The sequence below is a fragment of the Gopherus flavomarginatus genome, chromosome 1, assembly GCF_025201925.1.
Source record: "Gopherus flavomarginatus isolate rGopFla2 chromosome 1, rGopFla2.mat.asm, whole genome shotgun sequence".
Taxonomy (NCBI): Eukaryota; Metazoa; Chordata; order Testudines; family Testudinidae; genus Gopherus; species Gopherus flavomarginatus.
In genome coordinates, this window is record NC_066617.1 from 96,235,209 (window position 1) to 96,259,960 (window position 24,752).

Genomic DNA, 24,752 nt, shown 5'->3' on the forward strand with positions numbered 1-24,752 from the left:
TTGGGCTAATGGTGCACTAGCACTGGGGCCTCCCTACTATGAGCTGAAATCACTAAGAGTTGAAATCACTAAAGAGCTGGAATTACTAAGCTGAGAGCACTGAGTACTGTGCTAACTAGTGGGGGAGCCTGAAGCTATACTGCAGAACAGAGCAGCTGATAGAGTGGAGTGGAGCAGTTTGTGGGGATGGCTGGAGCAGATCACGGGACAGCTGGTGGAGCAGAGCAGCTGGCAGAGCGGAGCAGCTGTGGGATGGGTGGAGTGGCCCATGGAGCGAGCAGAGCCAAGCAGTTTGCGGGACAGCTGGAGTGGATCATGGGACAGCTGGTGGAGTAGGGCAGCTGGCGGAGCAGAGTGGAGTGGCTGGTAAAGCGGAGCAGTTCATGGAGAAGGCAGAAGCAGAACCCCACGGAGAGGCAGGGCAGTTAGCCCCGGACCACATAAGGCGCCCCTTTCTACCCAGGCTGGAGGGGGTGAACCTGTGCAGATAGACTTTCGAACTCTGGGGCTGCACTGACCCAAGACATAGACTTTGGGATTGTGGGACTTTTGGGACTGTGGATGATTTGGGGGTTGCTGGACTCAAGATCCCAGGGAAAAGGACATGGCCCAATTTCCTGGGGTGGGTCCTTGCTCACGGTTTGGTCTAGGAACTCTAGCTGAGGTGTTTTCCCAATTTAATGCTTGTTGTTTATCTCATGTAATTAAACCTTTTCTGCTACACTGAGACTCTGTGCTTGCGAGAGGGGAAGTTTTGCCTCTTCGAGGCACCTAAGAGCGTGTGTAAGATTTTCCCAGGTCACTGGGTGGGGGATCGAGTTGGTTTGGCTTTGTGTTATTGAAACGGAACCCCTGGATACTGAACCCGGCCCTTGTTGCTGCCAGCTCAGAGGGGTTACATAACTAAACTACTGTTGTATGTAAAGTAAATAAGGTTCTTTAAATGTTTAAGAAGCTTCATTTAAAATTAAATTAAAATGCAGAGCACTCCCCCTCCCCCGGACCGGTGGCCAGGACCCAGGCAGTGTGAGTGCCACTGAAAATCAGCTCACGTGCCACCTTCGGCACGCATGCCATAGGTTGCCTACCCCTGCAGTAGGGTAAGCCCTGTGGCCTGAAGCCTATGAAAGAAGAAAGGTAACAGAGTCAGCTCTCTGGTGTCATCTGCTGGCGACCAGGAGGAGTGGACTGAGCAAAGTAGCCCCATATTTACATATTAACTTCAAGTAATTTGGGGACATAGGGGTATAATTTGGCTGAGTTTTGTACTTGTGGCCCATATTTTGGAGATTACCCTGGTGGGAACCATCTAGGCAAAGCCTGAACAATGACTGAGTACAGGGTCATCGTGAAGAGGACTGATGTTTGCCAAGGTCAGGTAAGAGTCCTTGGACGGAAGGAGCCCAAGTTCCAGAAAAAAAGAGAAATTGTCTGTTCTTGGTTAATTGCTGGGAAAGCTTTTGGAGGGAGTAAAAAATCTTATGGGATGGTTCGATCACTGATTCCCCTGGTACCTTAATAAAACAAAACCTGAGCTGAAAGCTACAGTTGCCTGATATGGGCAAAGCACAGCAGTGGTTCTTGGAATGCTAATTGAGCTTTTATACAACAAAAAAAAATAAAATAAACAAATAAACCTTCCCACCTTGAAGTGCCTTATGCACCCAAAGTCTGACTGCAATGCTTTTGCTGTGTGTCCAGCCCATTCCACTCTCTTCAGCCTGTATTCAGTGATATTGCAAGAGAAGTCGAGCAAGCAAGGTCCCCAAAGGCAAACCCTTCTCCATAACCTTGAGTAGTTTTGTGTTTTGGTTTCTGTGCTAGCTCTGGTTATGGTGTCATGCTTCCTGGAGCTCCCATTGGCCAGGAGCAGAAAACCACAGCCACACAGCCCATAATCAGCTTGATGGGCCGCAGGTTATGCACCACTACTTTAGAACCTACAAGTCAAAACATGAAGGGACAGCTGAATGTTTAGCATAGCTGACATACCAGCACTTTTTTCAGAAGCTGGGAATGAATGACAGGGAATGGATCACTTGATGATTACCTGTTCTGTTCATTCCTTCTGGGGCATCTGGCATTGGCGACTGTCAGACGATAGGATACTGAGCTAGATGGACCTTTGGTCTGACCCAGTATGGCCGTTCTTGTGTTCTTATGTTCTTATGTAAATACCTTGCAACACCAGCTAAAACAGTGCTATGCAAATATTTGTTCTCACTTACAGGTGACATTGTAAATAAGAAGCGGGGAGCATTATCTCCCATAAATGTAAACAAACTTGATTGTCTGAGCAATTGGCTGAACAAGAAGTCGAACTGAGTGGACGTATATGAAGTGAATTGAGATACACTACTTCTTTTGTTTATCTTTTTTACGGAGCACATATTAGCACTAAAAAAAATAATATAAAGTGAGCACTGTGCCCTTTGTATTTTGTATTATAATTGAAATCAATATATTTGAAAATGTAGAAAAACATTCAAAATATTTATTAGTTTAAATTGGTGTTCTATTATTAACAGTCCAATTAAAACAGAGATTAATTGCTACTATTTTTTTTAATCTAGTCAATTTGTTTTGCGTTAACTGCATGCATTAACTGTGATTAATTGACAGCCCTAGTGTGACAGAGTGGACTAGTTCCAGAGGCCCCCTGCTGGACGCTTTGCGGCCCTGCGTCACCCTGCCCCAGAATAAAGCAGCGAGAAGTCCTCCAGACAGCTTAGGGTGGCTGCAGAGGAACAACCAATCAGAGGGGCTGATGGACCAGCTACTTTAGGGCCAGAGGGGCCCTATATAAGACAGGCAGCAGAACAGAGAAGTCAGTTGCTGGCTAGAGCATGAGGAGAGAAGACGGGGTGAGCTGCTGGCTGGAAGAGCAGCAGTATTGAGGGCCGGTCTCCTCGGAGTGCTCACTGCAGACAGGACTGAAGACCAGGGAAGGCTGCTGAAGACCAAGTGCCTGGCTGGTGGGAAGAGCAGCAGGACCAGTGGGAGGTCAGTGCAGGCAGGCTGAGCCCAGGAGGACTGAGTACAGAACCTGGCCATGCCAGCAAGGGTACCGAGATGAGTCCCAGCTTGGCGGTTGCAGAAGGTAGTGCCTCTGGGAGAAGCCTTAGGGTATGTCTACACTACAGCATAATTTCGAATTAACTTAAACCGGTTTTATAAAACAGATATTATAAAGTCGATTTTATGCGTCCACACTAGGCACATTAATTCGGCGGTGTGCGTCCATGGTCCTAGGCTACCATCGATTTCCGGAGCGTTGCACTGTGGGTAGCTATCCCGTAGCTATCCCATAGTTCCCGCAGTCTTCCCTGACCCTTGGAATTCTGGGTTACTACCCCAGTGCCTGATGGGGCAAAAATCATTTTCACGGGTGGTTCTGGGTGCAGCCTCACCCCTCCCTTCCTGAAAGCAGCAGACAGCCATTTCGCGCCTTTTTTACTGGGTGAACTGAGCAAACGCCATAGCGCAGCAAGCATGGACCCTGCTCAGCTCAGTAGCGCGATCGTGGACATTGTAAACACCTCACGCATTCTCGTGCTGTCTATGGTGAACCATGAACTGCAAACGCAGGAGAGGAGGAGGCAGCTACGGCAGCATGGTGACGAGACTGATGAGGACATGGACACTGATTTCTCCCTAACCGCGAGCCCCCGTGCTTTGGAGCTCCTGATGGTAATGGGGCAGGTTCTACCCATTGAACGCCGATTTTGGGCCCGGGAAACAAGCACAGACTGGTGGGACCGCATAGTTTTGCAGGTGTGGGACGATTTGCAGTGGCTGTGGAACTTTCGCGTGCGTAAGAGCACTTTCTTTGAACTTTGTGACTTGCATTCCCCTGCCCTGAAACGCAATAATACCAGGATGAGAGCAGCCCTCACAGTGGAGAAGCGAGTGGCAATAGCCCTCTGGAAGCTTGCAACGCCAGACAGCTACCGGGAATCAATTTGGACAGGTCAGTCGGGAATCAATTTGGAGTGGGAAAAACTACTGTGGGGGCTGCTGTGTTGCAAGTAGCCAAAGCAAACATTAAGCTGCTGCTACGAAAGGTTGTGACTCTGGGAAACGTGCAGGTCATAGTGGATGGTTTTGCTGCAATGGGATTCCCTAACTGTGGGGGGACGATAGATGGAACCCATATCCTATCTTGGCACCGGAGCACCAGAGCACCCAGTACATAAACCGCAAGGGGTACTTTTCAATGGTGCTGCAAGCACTGATGGATCACAAGGGACGTTTCACCAACATCCACTTGGGATGGCCAGGAAGGGTTCATGACACTCGTGTCTTCAGAAGCACTGCTCTGTTTAAATGGCTGCAGCAAGGGACTTACTTCCTGGACCAGAAAATAACAGTTGGGGATGTTGAAATGCCTGTAGTTATCCTGGGAGACCCAGCCTACCCCTTGATGCCACGGCTCATGAAGCCATACACAGGCAGCCTGGACAGTGGTCAGGAGCTGTTCAACTACAGGCTGAGCAAGTGCAGAATGGTGGTAGAATGTACATTTGGCCGTTTAAAAGCCCGCTGGAGAACGTTACTCACTCGCTCAGACCTCAGCCAAACCAATGTCCCCTTTGTTATTGCTGCTTGCTGTGTGCTCCACAATCTCTGTGAAAGTAAGGGGGACACCTTTATGGCGGGATGGGAGGCTGAGGCCAATCACCTGGCCGCTGATTACACGCAGCCAGACACCAGGGTGATTAGAAGAGCTCACCAGGAAGCGGTGCGCATCAGAGAAGCCTTGAAAACGAGTTTCATCACAGGCCAGGGTACGGTGTGACTGCTGTGTTTGTTTCCCCTTCATGAACTTCCCCCCCTTTATTGACTCCTCCTGTAAGCAACCCACCCTCCCCCTTTGATTACAGCTTGCTTCTGGAAATGAAGTTACTATCATTTAAAAAGCATGTATTCTTTATTAAAAGTCATTCCCTGTAAGCAACCCACCCTCCCCCTGCGATTACAGCTTGCTTATGGAAATAAAGTTACTATCGTTTAAGAAGCATGTAATTATAAAAAAGAAGCAGAGAATTAACAAGGTATCCCAGGTGTGGTTTGGGAGGAGGATAGGAGGGAAGAAAAAGGCCATTAAGGACATTTCAATGTAATGACAGCCTTTTGGTTGGACTGTCCATGGGGGTGGAGTGGGCGGGTGCAGAAAGCCTTCCCCCACGCGTTCTTACACGTCTAGGTGTGGAAGATATGGAACATGGTGAGTACTGAGGGTGGTTAAACATGGGCTGCAGCGGCACTCTGTGACCCCGCTACTCTTCCTGAAGATCCACCAGACATCGGAGGATGTCAGTTTGATCACGCAGCAGCTCCAGCGTTGCATCCCGCCACCACCTCTCAACTCGAGCGTCTCTCCTATCCTCACTTTCGTCCCTCCTATCCTCACGTTGGTCCCTCCTGTCCTCACGTTCACTGGCATCTTTCCTGGACTTTGCTACCACGTCCTTTCACTCCCCCAGATGAGCTCTTTCATTGCGGGTTACTGCCATGATTTCTGTGAACATTTCATCTCGTGTCCTCTTCTTCCTCCGCCTTATCTGAGCTAGCCTTCGGGATGGGGTAGGGAGGCTTGAAAAATTTGCAGCTGCATGAATGGGGGAAAATAGTGATAGAAGGATTATAAAAGATACATTTCACAGAACAATGGTTATACTCTTTCACAGTGAACAACACTATTCACCTTACATAGCACATGTGATTTCACTACAAGATCGCATTTGGATTCTTTTAGTATTGAGTGCCTCCAGCTGTGGTGTAACAGATCAACACAGACGCAGGTCCAGGTATCACAATTCAGCTTGCATGCAGTCATGGTAAGGCATACAGCTTCTCCCTGTGCTGCTGCTTTTACAAGGAGCAGCAGATGCCAAACCCTAACCCTAACACTGGAATTGCTTTACCCCTCCCCCCACCGCATGGCTGGTATCATGGAAGATCACTGCTAATCACCTCCCCTTTCTCCTCCCACCCACCCACCCCCACCGCGTGGCTGGTAGCTGGGAAGATTCCTGCTGGCCAAACGCTAAAAAGCTCAGCACCATTAACCCCCCTCTTCACCCCCCGCTTGGCTACCTGCAAGGAAGGATTTCTTTTAAGCAACAGGCAAGCAGCCCAGTAGGAATAGCCAGCTCTGTCCCCTTAATAAAATACCTTAATTTCAACCAGGTTACCATGAATGATATCATTCTGCTGAGGATAACACAGCGAGATAAAGAACGGATGTTTCTTGAATGCTTGCAATCACCGGGACCATACGCAGCTAGGCTTTGTCATGCAGTGATACCAGATTACTTGCTACATGCATGGCATGGTAAAGTGTCCTACCATGGTGGACGGAACAAGGCTGCCTTGCCCAGAAACCTTCTGCAAAGGCTTTTGGAGTACCTCCTGGAGCGCTTCATGGAGATGTCCCTGGAGGATTTCCGCTCCATCCACAGACATGTTAACAAACTGTTCCAGTAACTTTACTGGCTGTGAATGCATCCCAAGCCCTCATGGCAAATCAATCATTAAAAAAACGCTTGCTTTTAAACTATGTTTTATATTTACAAAGGTACACTCACCAGAGGTCACTTCCATGGCTTCACTGTCTGGGTTAGTGGCTTGGGAGGGCAGGGACAGTAATTCCGTCTGGGTCACAAAAAGCTCCTGGCTGTTGGGGCTAACGGAGTGCTGTGTGCTCGCTGCAAGGTCATCCTCCTCTTCCTCCTCGTCATCTTCCCCCTCCGCTGGATCCTCATCCATGGTTGAGATTCTCCACCTCGGAATCCACGGACAAGGGGAGGATAGTGGTGGCGCAGCCCCCTAAAACTGTAAACAGCTCAGCGTAGAAGCGGCATGTTTTTGGCCCTGATCCGGATCTGCTGTTTGCTGCTTTGGTTTTCTGGTAGGCTTGTCTGAGATCTTTCACTTTCACTCTGCACTGCACTGAGTCCCTGGTGTGGCCTCTCTCCCTCATGGTATTGGAAATTTTTTCAAAAGTTTTTTCATTTCGTCTTTTGGAAAGCAGTTCTGATAGCACTGAATCCTCTCTCCATATAGCAATAAGATCCAGTACCTCTCATGCAGTCCATGCGGGTGCTCTTTTTCTATTCTCAGGAGACTGCATTGTTACCTGTGCTGATGAGCTCTGCATGGTCACCTGTGCTGATGAGAGCTCCACGCTGGCCAAACAGGAAATGAAATTCAAAAGTTCGCGGGGCTTTTCCTGTATACCTGGCCAGTGCATTAGAGTTCAGTTACCTGTCCAGAGCAGCCACTGGTGCACTGTGGGATACCGCCCGGAGGCCAATAAATTCGATTTGCGGCCATACTAACCCTAAATCGATATACTAATATCGATTTTAGCGTTACTCCTCTCGTTGGGGAGTACAGAAATCGATTTTAAGAGCCCTTAAAATCGATTTAAAGTGCATTGTAGTGTGGACGGGTAAAGTGTTAAATCGATTTAACGCTGTTAAAATCGGTTTAACTGCGTAGTGTGGACCAGGCCTTAGTGCTATGGCCCCATACCAGGGCTGAGCTAAGAACTTGGATTTAAACCCTGGAAGGGGAGACAGTGTATGTGGCTTGGCCAGAGAGCTGAATTGCTGAAGATCCCCTGAGAGAACCATCAGGTGGGGTGGGGGGGCACTCATGAGAGGTGGGTGCCACCCTGGGGGAAAAAACTGGGATCGCAGGCATATTGGCCAGAGAAAAGGGAGCACTGATGAGAGGTGGATGCTGATCCTGTTACACCTAGTTAGAAATGTTACTGCATGCTGGTAAACTTTGCTGCATTGGAGGCAATGTGTTCCATTCGTAGGGCAGGAAGTACTCTGCATTAGTCAGCAGCACCCTAATGAAGGACTAGTCCAAAGGGAATCCGGTCTCATCCATGACAAGCAAATGTCAGCTGCAACAGGGGAGTACCCAAACGAGTAGGGATGAACAGAGGGATCTGTAAGACTCCCAGATGGAAACACACAACTTAAATGGGTGAGGGAAACCACTTCTCCTGCCAAAAAATGTTTGGGGGTTTTATATTGTCTTAATTTTTTTTTTTTGCAGGGTAAAACCTAAATTCTCTTTCCAGCTGAAAGCACCAACCATCCTTAGTAAGTTTTTGTGCATCTACAAAAAAACAAAAGTTTACTTTGCATCTAAGTTTTTACTTTAAATGTGGTAATTATTACTGTGATTTATCTTTTGTATTAGGATAGTACCTGGCGGTCTCTTTGTGCTGGACACTGTACAGACAGATACACGGTAAGAGACTATCCCGGCCCTGAAGAGTTTACATTCTAAACAGACAAAGCAGACACAGTGGAACAAAGAAAATATTATCATCTCCATGTTACAGTTTGATAACGGTCTGATCCATTTCTTCAGGCTGTGTGGCTGGGCGGTCTGTGGGTGGACAAGTGGCTTGGCTGAAGTGCTGATGTGTGCTGGCTAGTCTCTGCTTCCTACAGCCTAGACAGGGCTATGGGAAACTAAGGGCATATGTACACTGGCAGAGTTACAGCACCAGCAGTTACAGCGCCGCTCAGAGAGCGCAGAAGAAAAACCGCTGTTGTGTGTTCACACTGTCAGCTGCCTGCACAATAGCATGTTCACACTTGCGGCACTTGCAGCACTATTTGGAGCGATGCACTCTGGGCAGCTATCCCACAGAGCATCTCTTCCTCTTTTGCTGCTAAGACTTGTGGGAAGGCAGAAGGGGGGGTGGCACAGCATCCTGGGTCCTATCCCAATGGTCTGTGATGCATCGCTTCACATCCCAGCAATCCCCGTGCTTCTGTCTGCATTTGGTGCCATCTTTCAATGGTTTGTGTACTGCACGCTCTGCCCTGCCACATCCTGGCTGCAGGAATGGATCCCGAGCTGTTGGCCAGAATGGTTGCTTGCACTGACCAACACGTCATGCGTGGCAGTGACGTTATTCCTTAAACTGCAAAGTCAAGAGGAATGTGACATTGATCTCGCCACACACACTAGCTACGACATGAGATTGCTTATGGCATTCACGGAGGTGCTGACCACAGTGGAACGCCACTTTTGGGCTCGGGAAACAAGCAATGAGTGGTGGGATCTTATTGTGATGCACGTCTGGGATGACAAGCAGTGGCTGCAGAATTTTTTATGAGAAAAGCCACATTCATGTGACTCTGTGAGCTCACACCAGCCCTTCGGCGCAAGGACATGAAAATAAGAGCTGCCCTGTTGCTGGAGAAGTGCATGGTGATTGCATTGTGGAAGCTGGCTATCCAGACTGTTATTAATTGATTGTTAACTAGTTAGGAGGGGGAAATTGACGGTTGGAGTCGTGTTGATGGAAGTGTGCCAAGCCATTAATCACATTCTGCTCCGAAAGACTGTGACTCTGGGCAACGTGCGTGACGTTGTGGATGTGTCAGGGTTCCCTCCCCACTCTGAACTCGGGTACAGATGTGGGGACCCACGTGGAAGACCCCCTAAGTTTATTTCTACCAGCTTAGGTTAAAAACTTCCCCAAGGCACAAATTTCTCCTTGTCCTTGGACAGTATCGCTGGCACCACCAAGTGAGTTAGACAAAGATTCAGGAAAAGGACCACTTAGAGTTCCTGTTTCCCAAAAATATCCCCCCAAACCCCTTCACCCCCTTTCCTGGGGAGGCTTGAGAATAATATACCAACCAAATAGGTTAACAAGGTGAGCACAGACCAGACCCTTGGGTTTTTAGGACACTAAAAACCAATCAGGTTCTTAAAAGCCGAACTTTATAATAAAGAAAAAAGTAAAAGAAGCACCTCTGTAAAATCAGGATGGAAGGCAATTTTACAGGGTAATAAGATTTAAAACACAGAGGATTCCCCTCTATGCAAAACTTTAAAGTTACAAAAAACAGGAATAAACCTTCCTCTTAGCACAGGGAAAATTCACAAGCTAAAACAAAAGATAATCTAATGCATTTCCTTGCTTTACTTACAATTTTTCTTTATCGTAGATGCTTATCTCAGGTGGGGTTTTAGGAGAGGGTTTTTTTCCTGCCTGGTCCCTCTCTCTGTCCCGAGAAAGCACACAAAGAGTGCACAAACAAAACCTCCCCCCACATATTTTAAAGGATCTTCTTTCCTTATTGGTTCTTTTCACCAGGTGCCAACCAAGTTATTTGAGCTTTTTAACCCCTTACAGGTAAAAGAGGGATTTTATGTTACCCTTAGCTCTAGGTTTATGACAACATGGCTTTGCACAAATGGGCTTCCCTAACTGCGGAGGGGAGATAGATGGCAAGCACATGCCAACTCTGGCACCAGACCACCTAGCTACCAAGTAAATTAATCACAAGGAATATTTCTCAATGGTTCTCCAGGTGCTTGTGGATCACTGTGGGTGTTTCACAGACATTAACATAGGCTGGTCAGGAAAGGTGCATGATGCACGCATCTTTCAGAACACTGGCCTGTTCAAGAAGCTGCAAGCAGGGACTTTCTTCCTGGACCAGATCACCATAGGGGAAGTCAAAATGCCCATTGTGATCCCGAGAGACCCCGCGTACCCCTTAATGCAGTGGCTTATGAAGCCATACGTGGGGCAACTTGACAGCAGCAAGGAGCAGTTCAACAACAGGCTGAGCAAGTAGAGAATGACTGTGGAGTGTGCATTTGGCCATTTAAAAGCCCACTGGCGATGCTTGTATGGGAAGCTGGACATGGCCAATGACAATATTCCTATGCTTATAGCTGCATGCTGTATGCTCCATAATATTTGTGAAGGGAAGAGTGAAAGCTTCACTCAGGGCTGGACCGCAGAGGTTCAGTGCCTGGAGGCTGTGTTTGAACAGCCAGAGACCAGGGCTATTAGAGGGGCACAGTGCGGGGCCATAAGGATCAGGGATGCCTTGAGGCAGAAATCTGAAGCTGAAAGCTCCTAATATCTGTTGCTATGCTTGGGACTGCAGTACTTGTAATGCTTTTAGGTGATTGGTGCACATGATGCAAGAAGGGGCCTTAATATAATTGTATGTTGCTTTGCAGTGCTCTTTTTGCTTTCAGGTAACAGAATAAAGATTGCTTTCAAACAAACACAATTCTTTTATTAAAGGACATCAATCAGAGGAGAGAGTCAAACAAAGAAATTCATCAGCAGGGAGGGGGATAAGGGAAGGTCTCCAGAAGAGGAAGGGCCCCAAGACAGCTACAGATTTGTGTTGTCATACCCAACCTTCTCCTTTGGAGTATGATGCAGCAGGTGCTGTACTTCAGCAGGACCAAACTGCAGAGGGATGGGTGTTGAATGCAGTGGGTAGTGGGAGTTCACAGTGCTGGACTGTGAGGAGGGAGGATTTGAATGCTGCGGGTAAAGAGTGGAGCCAGGAGGTTGACAAGAGTGTGCTGGTGGTGTGGGAGGGGTGCATGGGAACGAGTTTTGCAGCAGCGGCTGCAGGGAAGGGCGAGCGTGGAGCTGCTCGGTTTCAATAGCTAGCATCACCTGGAGTGTGTCTGCTTGGTGCTCCATAACTGGTAAGAGCCGCTCCATGGCTTCTTTCTGGTGTGCCGCATTCTCCTTTCGTTCTCTCTTCTGGCTGTCCTGCCACTCCTTCAATTCCTGTTTCTCAGCGGTGGAGTGCATCATAATCTCATGCATAAAGTTCTCCTTAGTTCTTCTTGGATGCTTCCTAATTCTTCTCAGCCATTCTGCCACCGATAACAAAGAGGGAGGCTGTGCTCCCAAGGTCATCTTTGAAGTTTAAATGCAACATTTTAGAGGCAGTATTGTTTGCAACACAAGACAACACTGTTTGAGTGCTTTAAAACACAGCCAGTACTCACATGCCTGTCACTAACTGGCTGATCCCAGGCAAGCACACATGAGCCACAAGACCCCCAAAATAGTGAGTAGCCACAGGGGCAGGGTGAATGACTCTTCCCGGAACCTGCTGTACACTGGGCACATGGCTTTTGGGCAGTTGGAGAGAGCCAGCACTATGGGGTGGGCCTGATAATCATTCCTGTCCCCACACTTTCCATAGGAGATGATCATTATGGAAGATATCTCACTGCTAAGGGGGAGCAGGGAATCAAGGGAGGGTCTTCTCCAAGCCTGCGGCTTCTGCCCTGGCCCCTGTGCAGCTAGCCTGGGTCCAGCTCTTTGTAGAATTGGCAGCTCGGGGGTGCAGCACCAGAGTGGTGGTTTGCCTCACGCGCCTTGTGGTAAGTGTTCTGCAGCTCCTTCACTTTGACCCTGCACTGCAATGTGTCCTGGTCATGGCCCTTTTCTATCATGCATCTAGAAATCTGTCTGTAGGAATCATAATTCCTACAGCTGGAGCACAGCTGGGACTGCACAGCCTCCTCTCGCTAAATGCCGATGAGGTCCAGCAGCTCGGCATTGCTCCAAGCAGGGGATCACATGGAGCAGGCATGGCCACCTCGAAAGATGTGTTGAGATCACTGCACGTATCACTGAGCAAACAGTAAGGGGACTATCAAATCTGCAAAGGAATGTATGGGGTGAGGCTGATGGTTGGTCACCTGAGGGCAGAGCAGTAGAGTTCAAACTGATGACCAGAGAGGTGAGAACAGGCATTGTGGGACACCTCCTGGAGGCCAATTGCAGCACTGTAATCACCACGGTGTCTACACTGGCACTGCAGCGCTGTAGCCCTGGCGCAGAAAGCTGTACGCCTCTCATTGAGGTGTTTTTTTAGAGCGCTGTTTCTGTGTACTAAGTGGCTTGGCAGTGTGTACACTTTGGGAGTTACAGTGCTCAAAGCTGCTTTACTGCACACAAACTTGCCAGTGTAGACGGAGCCTAAGTATTAAGTGTGAGGTCTATATCAGAAAGGAAGGGCAGGGGTGCCACTTAGTAGGGGAAGGGGGACTTCCCCCCCCCCCGAAGTTTTTTACAGGAGGTATGCTCCCACGTGGAGCTCTTAACTCCAGCACAGCATTAGTGCAGAGGAGAGGTGCCCCTGGGACAGGGAGTGAGTATTTTATTTAAAGGCAGGATGATCAAAATAAAAAAGGGCTGGTGATTAAATTAAGGATCTGGCAGTCAAGCTTGTAAAACAGGAATCCCTCTGTTGGGGGAGGGGGAGAGGGAGAGTTGTTTTGGAGAGAACACAGAGGACTCCGAAGAAATACAGCCAAGTCCTCAGCGCTAAGGTTGCATTCAGAAATCGGGGAGGTTTGGGGACATAAATGAAAAGAGGGGGGCAAAACCCAGGGAAGGGATAACAGTGCATACAGAGGTTCCCACTTTACCTGTGCTACTTATGTGGCCCCTCTCAATGTCTAAACTAGTTCTTCTCACAACACCTCAGTGAGGTACAGCAGTGCTGTTATCCCCATTGTACAGATGAGGCACTGAGGCACAGACAGACAGGTGTGTTGTAAACAAGACACGAGAAGTCATTCTTCCGCTTTACTCTGCGCTGGTTAGGCCTCAACTGGAGTATTGTGTCCAGTTCTGGGCACCGCATTTCAAGAAAGATGTGGAGAAATTGGAGAGGGTCCAGAGAAGAGCAACAGGAATGATTAAAGGTCTTGAGAACATGACCTATGAAGGAAGGCTGAAGGAATTGGGTTTGTTTAGTCTGGAAAAGAGAAGACTGAGAGGGGACATGATAGCAGTTTTCAGGTATCTAAAAGGGTGTCATCAGGAGGAGGGAGAAAACTTGTTCACCTTATCCTCCAATGATAGAACAAGAAGCAATGGGCTTAAACTGCAGCAAGGGAGATTTAGGTTGGACATTAGGAAAAAGTTCCTAACTGTCAGGGTAGTTAAACACTGGAATAGATTAGCTAGGGAAGTTGTGGAATCTCCATCTCTGGAGATATTTAAGAGTAGGTTAGATAAATGTCTATTAGGGATGGTCTAGACAGTATTTGGTCCTGCCATGAGGGCAGGGGACTGGACTTGATGAGCTCTCGAGGTCCCTTCCAGTCCTAGAGTCTATGAGTCTATAAGGACAGATTTTCAAAGCTATTTAGGCACCTAGTGGGATTTTCAAAAGTGCCTAGAAGGTTAGATGCTTTGCAAGCCCCACTAGATGACTAGCTGCATCTTTGGGCGCCTAAAAGGGTTTATGCCATTATGTGCCAGCAATACCCCTCTGCTATGTACATTGGTCAAACCGGACAGTCCCTACGTAAAAGAAGAAATGGACACAAATCGGACATCAGGAATGGTAACATACAAAGCCAGTAGGAGAATACTTCAATCTCCCTGAACATTCTATAACAGATTTAAAAGTCACTATTCTTGAATAAAAAAAACTTCAGAAACAGGCTCCAAAGAGAAACAGCAGAACTGAAATTAATTTGCAAATTTAACACCATTAATTTGGGCTTGAATAGGGACTGGGAGTGGCTGGCTCATTACAAATGCAGCTTTGCCTCTCCTGGAATTGACACCGCCTCATCTTTTATTGGGAACTGGAAACTTGAATTGCAAATTTCTGGTGTGGACCTACATTCAAGTGGGCTAAATTCATGTCTAGCGTACCTTCCAGTTGCTTCTCCAACCTACCAACTTCATCTAAGTCTTCTCTGGGCTGTCTCAAACAGATGTCCCTCATCCAGGCCCCAGTCTTCTCCATACAGTACACTGATAAGTTACTCAACAGCACTATCTGTGTTACACATAGTGGAGCCAAAGAGCTGGTGCCATCAACCTAAAGGCAACCTCTGAGTACATCTATTGGATTGGACCTATGCTGGGGTTTACAAACCCCACACTATGGCCGAGGCAGGGAAGAGGCTGGAGCACTACTGGGCCAGGAAAGCTCTGCCCCTCAGGCACTTCCGTGCATGCTCCTGGGGAACATAGCAGTATAAAGAGAGTTATGGCAGCCCAGGCAAGAGGAGGAGAGGAGGGGCGGCAAATAATATGGGACCATGGTGCCCATGTTCCAGGAATATTCAGGGCCCAGCTCCACCAATGTTCTGGGCAGGGTCTCTTCCCTGGCCCCATCTGCTGCCCCCATGCACCTCCCCCAGTGTGTCTCCCAGCCCTGCCTGCTGCCCCCGGGGAAATTTAAAAGCACCTCGGGGCTTGCCGCCACCACCACCACTAGCAGCACAGTGGGGCTAAGGTGGCTTCCTGCCTGCCCTCATTCCACATCACTCCCAGAAGCATCCGGCATGTCCCTGTATTCCCAGGAGAGTTATCTCACACACTGCCCCCGAGCACCAACAATGCAGCTCCCATTGGCCAGGAACTGTGCCAATGGGAGCTGCAGGGGCAGTGCCTGCGAGTAGCAGCGCATGGAGACCCCCCCCCCCATCCCCTCCCCTAGGAGCCACTGCCAGAGGGATGTATGGGTTGCTTTTGGGAGCCACCCGAGGTAAACACTGCACCTCTCACACTCTCCCACACCCCTGCCCAGCCCAGAGCCCGCCCCTCGCACCTCCTCCTGCATTCAAACCCCAGCCCAGAGCCCACACCCTGCACCCAGGCTGCCTGGCTAATATTCCTCTTGAGCTCTTTCTTAGCTTTAGCAACATGAGACCTTGTGAGTGATGGCAGAGGATGGTTCAGCCCCATTAAAAAGGAATATGCTCATGTTCAGCGTCAGAGGTGCAGTATTTAGGCCAGCAAAGCTACCCAGGCCATGACCCAACCACTTTTAAGAAGGTACATGGAAAATAGGATTGCCACCTGGTTGATTTTGACAGGCCTGGGCAATTTTCCAACTCTCTTACTGGTTGCTGGTCAAGAGATAAACTTTTTTGCGGGGGGAGGAGAGGGGGTTGTTATGTGCACATCCTGCTACATGCCGTGATCTTATAACTAGCAGCTGCGCATCTCATGAGTGGGAGTGCACCGTGGGCAGCACTCAGGTCCTGCTCTGTATACCATGCCATGGGCCGGGCCCTCACCTGCCAGCTGCTGAAACTACAGCAGCTCTTCTCTGCGCCGGGGACTGGCCAGGAAACAGGATAGATCTGTCACTCTGTACTCGACTTCTAAAAAAAAAGGAAGTGCTGGAACTCCCTTTTTTGTTAGATTCCTGCTGGCACCAGTCCAGGCTGACTTACTCATGGGCAGTAAAAGGATGGGGGTCACTATTCTCCTGCCAGAGCCCTTCGGCCTGTGCCACAGTAAAGGGCTATTACCTCATCCCTTGGCAAAAAAAAGGGTGCCTGAGGCACTGACTATAGGAGAGACAGGGATAAGGACACAATGAATGGTTAGAAGCCCAGATCCCCCTAGGCCAGCTCTGAGTGGAGACCTAGTGGCCAACACTTCCCCTTCTGGCCAGGCCTGAGACAGCTGGATAGGGTGGCCTGGCCCCACAGCTGGGGACCCACTGTCCACATAGGAGGTAACAGGCTGGGACTCCCACATCCCCACCCAAGAGGGAAATCCCTGCCAGCATACCAGCACTGCAGGTTAGGAACGGACTGAAGGTCCCGGCCCTTCCTCAGACAAGGCAGCAATGGTGGTGGAGGGGCTGCTGTCTTGGGCTTGGCTGGGAGGGGAGGTGACAGCTGCTGGATCTCTCTATTTAAAGGCACCCAATGAGGGAGTCTGGGCTCCCCACTTTGTTGCACTCATCAGAAGGGAAGGAGCACCATACTGGAGCGTTCCTGCGCCTCTTAAGCGCTACCTTCCCGGGTGAAGGTTGCCAGCCAGGAGGGGTATGGCAGGGAGCTGGATGGGGCAAGCAGGGGCTCCTGAAGGGGAAAACAGGGAGACTCCCTCCAGGGCTGAGGCTCCTGAGAGGGCATGGAGATAGGGGCCCGTGGGCCAGGCTGCTGGTCTGCGTGCAGGGGGCGGGGGTGATGACAACACCTAAGAGGGGAGTTAGGCAGAGGGCAGCACTGTGGTTTCACACATTAAATGGAGCCTGCGGCATCTGTTTGAGCCACAGCGCCCGCACCCGCCTTTGGCCCCCAGCGCTAGGAGCCTGGCGGCAGCTCAGCCCACCACAACCGCTCCATGCGGCTGCTGCTGCTTCCCCACAGCGCTGACAGCCCAACCCAACTGCCTGCCTGAGCTAGAGTAACCCAGGCAGCCAACAGCCTGAGGACGATTATCAGCCACTTACGTCCAATCAGGGATCAGGACCTCAGACTTCACCCAATCGTTTGCCGGCGTGGGAGGACGCTACCGGGAGGCGGAGAACGGTTGCTTTAAAAACCAATCAGACGCCGAGGCTTTATAAGCCCCGCCCACTGCCCGAAGCAAGGGGCGTGGTCGCCGCTCCTGCAAGATGGCGGCGGCCGGGGCGGGGAAGGTGGCGAAGGCGGCAGGCGCGGCGGTGAAGCCGATCTTCAGCCGGGACCTGGGCGAGGCGAAGCGGCGGGTGCGGGAGCTCTACCGCGCCTGGTACCGGGAGGTGCCCAATGCCGGTGAGGGCGGCGCCCTGCGCAAGGTCGGAGCCAGCGGCGGCTTCGTAACTGGACCGTGCGGAGTCCTGGTCTTCCGCCGGGGCGCGGGGCTGAGCGTGCGGGAGAGGCCGCGGCCACATTCCCGGCGATAGCGCCTCGGAGCCGCCGCGGGCTTCTCCGCTCTCCTGCCAGGGGCGGGGCTGACCTTGGGGCTGTGGTGCGGGGAGCGGGGGTTCTGTCCTTCTCTCCCCTCCCGCGCTTGGAAACCCCGCGCTGGGCAGGACCCCCGCGGCTCTGCGCTGGTATCCGGTTGCCACTGAACCTCGCAGTGTCTTGGGTGCTGGGCTGGAGCCCACTCAAGGCCACCTGGGCTCTGTTGGTGGCTCTGCCACTGTCCTGTGTGACCTTGGCCATGTCACTCTGCCCATCTTTCCCCATGTGTAAAACTGGGACAGTGATGGTCCCTCTTTTTTATGAAGGACTTTAAAATTCAAATGGGGGTGGTGTTGGCACTAAAGAGTTTATTTATTCTTACATGCTTCCTCTTCCACTGAATCCTGATGGCTCTTGACACTAAATATTTCTGTTGTGTGGGCTGCCTTCCCTATTCAGCAGCAGGGAGAGTAGCCAACAAGGTGCATGTACTATTGGCACAGGTTACAAAGTATACCCCTTTTTTTAAACAGCTACTCCTGTCCCGTCTTATCAGGTATTAGGACCTTGGACTTTTTTGACTTAATGTGAATAGCTGGTAGACTTTAAAGTCAAGAGGGACCCTCACAATCAGACTCCAGTATGACCTGCATGTTGCAGGCCACAGAACCTTCCTCATCCACTCCTGTAATAGATCCCTAACCTGTGGCTGAGTTACTGAAGTTCTCAAATCATGATTTAAAGACTTCAAGTTACAGAGAATTCACCATTTCCACTAGTTCACACATGCAAGTGATCTCTGCCCAGGCTGCAGAGAGAGGCAGAAAACCCCAGGATCTCTGATATCTGACCTGGGGGAGAATTCCTTCCCAAACCCAAATATGACAATCACATTGACCCTGACCATGTGGGCAAGACCCACCAGCTACACAGCTGGGGAAGAATTTTCTGTACTATGAGCTCTCTCCATCTAGTGTCCCATCACTGGCTGTTGGCAATATTTGCTGCTAGCAGTCACAGATCAGCTACGTGCTATTGTAAGCAGTCTCATCATACCATCCCCTCCATAAATGTATTGAGTTCAGTCTTGAACTAGTTAGGTGTTTTTGCTCCCACTGCCATTGGAAGCCTGTTCCAAAATGTCACTGCTCTGATGTCTAGAAACCTTCGCCTAATTTCAAGCCTGAACTTGCTAATGGCCAGTATATATCAATTTGTTCTTGTGTCCACATTGGCGCTTAAATAACTCTTCTCCCTCCTTGGTATTTATCCCTCTGATCTATTTATAGAGAGCCGTTATATCTCCCATCAGCCTTCTTTTAGTTAGGCTAAACAAGACAAACTCTTTGAGTCTCCTCTCATAAGAAAGGTTTTCTATTCCTCTGATCATCCTATTACCCCTTCTCTGCACCTGGTCCAGTTTGAATTCATTTTTTCTAAACATGGGAGATTAGAATTGCACACAGTATCCCAGATGAGGTCTCACCCCATGCTTTGTATAATGGTACTAACACTTCCCTGTCTCTACTGGAAATACCTCGCCTGATGCATCCTAGGACTGCATGGACTCTTTTTTGATGATGGTATGATATTGGTGACTCATTGTCACTCTGTGAGCGAAGTACACCCAAGTCATTCTCCTCCTCTGTCATTTCCAGCTGTTAAATCCCCAAAACTTGTTAGTCCCTAAATGCATGACTTTGCACTATTAAATTTCATCCCATTTCTATATTACTCCAATTTTAAAGGTCATCCAGATCTTCTTCTATGATATTCCGGTCCTCCTCCATATTGGCAGTACCTCACAATTTTGTATCATCAGCAAACTTTATTAGCATACTCCCCCTTTTTGTGACAAGGTCATTAATAAAAATGTTAAATAAGATTGGTCCCAAGACCAGTCCCTGATGAACTTCACTAGTAACCTCCCTCTAGTCTGACAGGTCACCTTTCATTATGACCTGCTGTAGTCTTCCCTTTAACCAGTCTGTTATCCACTTTTCAGTTCTCATATTAATCCCCATCTTCTCCAATTCTAATAATTTCTCTACTGTATAAACCGATTGGACATCTTGTCTGGTATCGTCTCCTTCAGTGAACAATACTGGATATTCAGTGGAAAATTATAAGCTGTACTGTCTGTACTCCTACCCTCTGTGGTATATGATATATATCCCATCAGCTGGGGACAAGAATGATTGAGACTATATGTAACTGGATCTTTTGCCACTTATTTTGTGATGCTGCAAGTCATCTTGATTTTTATATACATATATATAGATATATAGATATAGATATTTATTTATTTTTCAGTACTGACTAGCACAGTTTTCAAGGTGCACCCTGTCCCAATGGCTGGAAGGGGCCTAGGGAGGAGAAAAAAAAATACTGCATATGTCTTCTCTTCTAACTTTGATCTCTTAGCCAAGTAGTGGGTGAAGCTCGTTCAATAAACTCTGTAAAGTAAGGATGTGTGTTATAATTGCCTAAATCTACAAAAGCAGGCTGAGCAATTTCTGATTACAATTGTAATAACTTCTAGCTGAGGAATAATTTCTAGCTTAGAAATAAATGAACACATTTTAATTTGCAGTGTTCCATACATACAAAATTGAGACATTCTATGGTGGAAAACTTTAGTGAATTGGTGATGACTCCTGTGAATATTCTCTGCTCTTTGCCTAGTACATCTATACCAGTTGGACATCTCAGTGAAACAGGGGCGTGATAAGGTGCGGGAGATGTTCATGAAGAATGCCCATGTCACAGACCCCAGAGTGATTGACATACTGGTTATAAAGGTAAAACAAACATACTTACTTTCTCAAATCCACAAAATGGTGTGATTAGCATGTATAAATAGTAGCGGAAGAAGGTGACTCTTTACTTATCAAAGTTCTATAGAACAAGTTGAGATATTGGAGCTCATTAAGATCAGGGTAATATAGTTAGGATTACATATTTCATTCATAGATACTAGAAGAGAAAAGACTTCCTTGTCCTTATAAAGCAGGTTGGTCTTTATAATAGACTCATAACTAGGGCTGTCGATTAATCACAGTTAACTCACACGATTAACTCAAAAAAATGAATCACAGTTTAAAAAAAAGTTAATTGCAATTAATCGCACTGTTAAATAATAGAATACCCATTGAAATTTTATTAAATATTTGTGGATGTTTTTGTTTGCTTTCAAATATATTGATGTCAATTACAACACAGAATACAAAGTGTACAGTGCTTACTTTATTTATTACAAATATTTGCACTGTAAAAATGATAAAATAGTATTTTTCAATTCAGCTCATACAAGTACTGTGGTGCAATCGCTTTATCATGAAAGTGCAACTTACAAATGAATGGTTTTTTGTTACATAACTGCACTCATACAAAACAATGTAAAACTTTAGAGTCTACACTCCACTCAGTCCTACTTCTTGTTCAACCAATCGCCAAGAGAAACAAGTTTCTTTTTACATTTACAGGAGATAATGCTGCCCACTTCTTATTTACAATGTCACCTGAAAGTGAGAACAGGCATTCGCATCGCACTGTTGTAGCTAACATTGCAAGATGTTTACATGCCAGATATGCTAAACATTCCTATGCCTCTTCATGCTTTAGCCACTGTTCCAGGGGACATGCATCCATGCTGATGACGCTTGTTTAAAAAAAAAAAGTGTTAATTAAATTAGTGACTGAACTCCTTGGGGGAGAATTGTATGTTTCCTGCTCTGTATTACCTGCATTCTGCCATATATTTAATGTTATAGCAGTCTTGGATGATGATCCAGCATGTGGTGGTCATTTTAAGAATACTTTCACTACAAATTTGACAAAATGCAAAGATACGAATGTGAAATTTCTAAAGATAGCTACAGCACATGACCCAAAATTTAAGAATCTGACGTGCCTTCCAAAATCTGAGAGGGATGAGGCATGGCGCATGCTTTCAGAAGTCTTACAGGAGCAACACTCTGATGTGGAAACTACAGAACCCAAACCACCAAAAAAGAAAATCAACCTGCTGCTGGTGGCACCTCATTCAGATGATGGAAATGAACACGCGTTAATCTGCATGGCTTTGGATCGTTATTAAGCAGAACCTGAATAGTGGTTGAAGCATGAAGGGACATATGAAACTATAATGCATCTGGCATGTAAATATCTTGAGGTGCTGGCTACAACAGTGCCATGCAAACACCTGTTCTCACTTTCAGGTGACACTGTAAACAAGAAGTGGGAAGCATTATTTTCTACAAATGTAAACAAACTTGTTTGTCTGAGCGATTGGTTGAACAAGGACTTGCAGGCTGTAAAGTTTTACATTTTTATTTTTGAATGCAGGTTTTTATTGTACATAATTCTACATTTGTAAGTTGCACTTTCATGATGAAGAGATTGCACTACACTACTTGTAGTAGGTGAATTGAAAATTATGATTCTTTTTTACAATGCAAATATTTGTAATAAAAATAAAGTGAAAACTGCACACTTTGTATTCTGTGTTGTAACTGAAATCAATATATTTGAAAATGTAGGAAATAACATATTTAAATGGTATTCTAGTATTGTTTAACAGTGTGACTAATTTTTTTGACAGCCCGACTCATAACACCAAAGACGAGGAGTTTAATCAGACTTCTCTTGTGCTACATTTGCAAACAGGAATTGTCCATCAAATGAAATAGTTGTGTTTAAGGATTCCTGTGTATGTGCTTATAAAAGGTGATGAGGTCACAAATGGCTACTTCTCCAACAGTAATCTTTCCATTTCCCATACTTCCATCTTATTGTAGTTTTTTCAATCAGTCGGAGGCGTTAGACATTACAGAAATACTTCTGCTGTAAAGGATGGCTTTGGATTTTTAAGTGGATTGCATAGCTGCGTCAAGACTTCCTAGATAAGCTTGCCAGATATGTATTTTGGGCTGTAGACCTGTCTGTCCAAGGGAGAATAAAATTACCAAAACACACAAACACCACCCTTAGCGTTTCAGAACAAGTGGGCAAAACAAGACTAACTGAACTCTGCAGTAGCATTGCTTTACCAAGAGATTCCTTCAAACTGTGAGCTGCATGCTCATCTCTAGTGCTATATAAGTACCGAAACAGACAGTGTTTGTCAAGAGTGTATCAGTAACTTTAAGGGCAAAAAAATTAGATGGACTCCTCAGTTATCCCCAAACCAAGCATTATAAATCCAGAATTAAAGTTGCACTTAAAAGAGCACCAGTCGTATTACGGTAGGGAAATGCAGTTTGGGCACCCAAACAACCTTACCTCTACCCTGTAGTAACACCATGTAATAACACATTTAAAGGAGGTCGGATTAATGATCACAACGGTCCTTCTGGTTTGGGGATTTATGATTGACATTTTAGACCCAGATTTAAGTTTCATACGTTTATACAAATGTTTTATTTTCATAGTGTCAATAGAGTATTTACACACAAAACTAAGTAATCTCACTGGTGAATGTGGATATTGAATAGGGATTCTTAAAATAAAGGTGCCTAGAGCCTTGTTCCATGTCTGGAAGGGGGTGCTAGGCCAGGGATGGGTTTCTGGCAGAGGAAATGGGGCAAGCCATATCTCTATGGAGAAGAGGCTTGGCCTTTCTCTTCTGTGCAACTTGACACCTGCTGCCAGGATCTAAAGAAGTGGATGTTCGAAAAGCAGGTGGGTAGCTAGGAGTGCAGGTCATTAGAGGAGAGAACCAGAGATCTGGGTCACTTGCTCTGTGTGTTTGGGGGTGATGCAGAGGAAATCAGTGATGTGAAACTGGGGAAGGTAATGCTGAGTATACTTTTTAGTGGGACAGACTTAAAAGGCTGTAAGGGTGAGGTTAGTAGACTTTAACAGAACTGAATAACTGAACCAACCAGTGGAGTTTCATTAAAAAAAAGCTTCTGAATGCAGAGGTAGAAATAAACCAACTATGCATTCTATTCTCATCTGCTTAAGCTACTTAAGAACTCTTAACTGGGAATTGATCTATGAACCCTGGCTCTTTTTGTATAAATGCAGGGGAAAATGGAACTACAGGAAACTACTCGTGTATGGAAACAGCGGACACACATCATGAGGTTTTTCCATGAGACAGAAACCCCACGACCCAAGGACTTTCTGTCCAAGTTCTATGCGGGCCATGACCCTTGAGACAAACTGACTGAAAAACTTATTCTGTATTTCACTGTCTTACTGCAAATAAAGCTCTGTATACTGGAGAGCAGCTCTTGAAATCCTTCATGAAGGAAGTATCCATCTCAACACTGTATATGCTGTTGTACTGATACAATGTGTTGTGCACAGCAAGGATCCTATCTTCTGGTCCTGTCTCCTTTTTAAAGTATGTTGCTTGCTCTGGAACATCTTGTAGCATGAGAAAGTAACCATCAAGTATATAATGAGCTAAAGTAGATTGGGAAACTTCAATTAGATTCAACCTTTAGTGAAATAAGACAGTCTTTGATGTGGGCATAGGCCATTAAGTACAAGCCACCTCAGAAGGAGTTGGAAAACTTCATGGAACTGGCCAGTATTGAAATTCTACAGTGGGGCTGAGGGCTACTGTATTGGAGGCAGCTGTTGATCAGTTAGTATGTCCAAGCATAACTAAAAATGTGCTAACTTTATCTAGCTGGTAATTCTGGATATGCTACTTGAGTCAAGTCCAACTTAAAAACCCAAACTCTCCGCCTTGGTCTGTTTGCTTTACATCCAGCAACCCTTACTGTACACTTGCCTATGCAATTGACTACAACCTCTTAAAGCTGGTGTATCAAACTTTTTGAGAGCTCTAATGTCAGCAGCTAACAACTATCTATTACTCTTGGGGGAATTTCTCAAACACTTCAGGGCCTGAGCTAGTCTATCTGCAGCCATGAGAGAATGAATGCTGTGGTGGCATAGAATTAAATTAATATTTATTCACCACTCTGAAGCCAAATCCTATGGTAGCAAAACAGCTCCTTTTCTAAATATCTTCGTGTTACTACTCTCCCAAGCATTATGTAGGCTAACCCTTCTCACATGCTTTGTCTGTAGTCCTCTCTACATTCCAACTAAGATCAGGGCAAGAGGAACCCTTTTTGAATACTGGTCTGAGACTTTAAGGACCATTGAAGATTCTAGCATGGGACAGATACCTCATGACAGAGCTGTCTGTGGCAAAGCGTGACTAGCTTTCTCTGTGGTAATGCCAGAGTGTGTTTTTGTTGGGGGAAAAGTGAAATGAGCCCCGTTGTTGGCCTGGTATCCAAGGAAAG

General features: G+C 47.0%; 2 protein-coding genes across 2 annotated transcripts in view; one reads left to right on the forward strand and one right to left on the reverse strand.

The window, feature by feature from the left end:
• Positions 1–24,752, reverse strand: part of SEPTIN3 (septin 3) — a 324,031-nt gene that overhangs the window by 184,547 nt on the left and 114,732 nt on the right. The gene's annotated exons all lie outside the window — the stretch shown is intronic.
• Positions 17,177–23,711, forward strand: NDUFA6 (NADH:ubiquinone oxidoreductase subunit A6). Its single transcript, XM_050955603.1, has 3 exons — positions 17,177–17,349; positions 20,167–20,282; positions 23,512–23,711. The coding sequence occupies exons 1-3, from the start codon at positions 17,211–17,213 to the stop codon at positions 23,641–23,643; spliced, it is 387 nt and encodes a 128-aa protein (XP_050811560.1). The 5' UTR covers positions 17,177–17,210; the 3' UTR covers positions 23,644–23,711.

Excerpts from the sequence above, each read along its gene's own strand:
- NDUFA6 (XM_050955603.1), top strand. The coding sequence starts at position 17,211 with ATGGCGGCGGCCGGGGCGGGGAAGGTGGCGAAGGCGGCAGGCGCGGCG. Across the intron at positions 17,350-20,166 it reads CCGGGAGGTGCCCAATGCCG|TACATCTATACCAGTTGGAC; the intron begins GTGAGGGCGGCG and ends CTCTTTGCCTAG. Across the intron at positions 20,283-23,511 it reads TTGACATACTGGTTATAAAG|GGGAAAATGGAACTACAGGA; the intron begins GTAAAACAAACA and ends GTATAAATGCAG.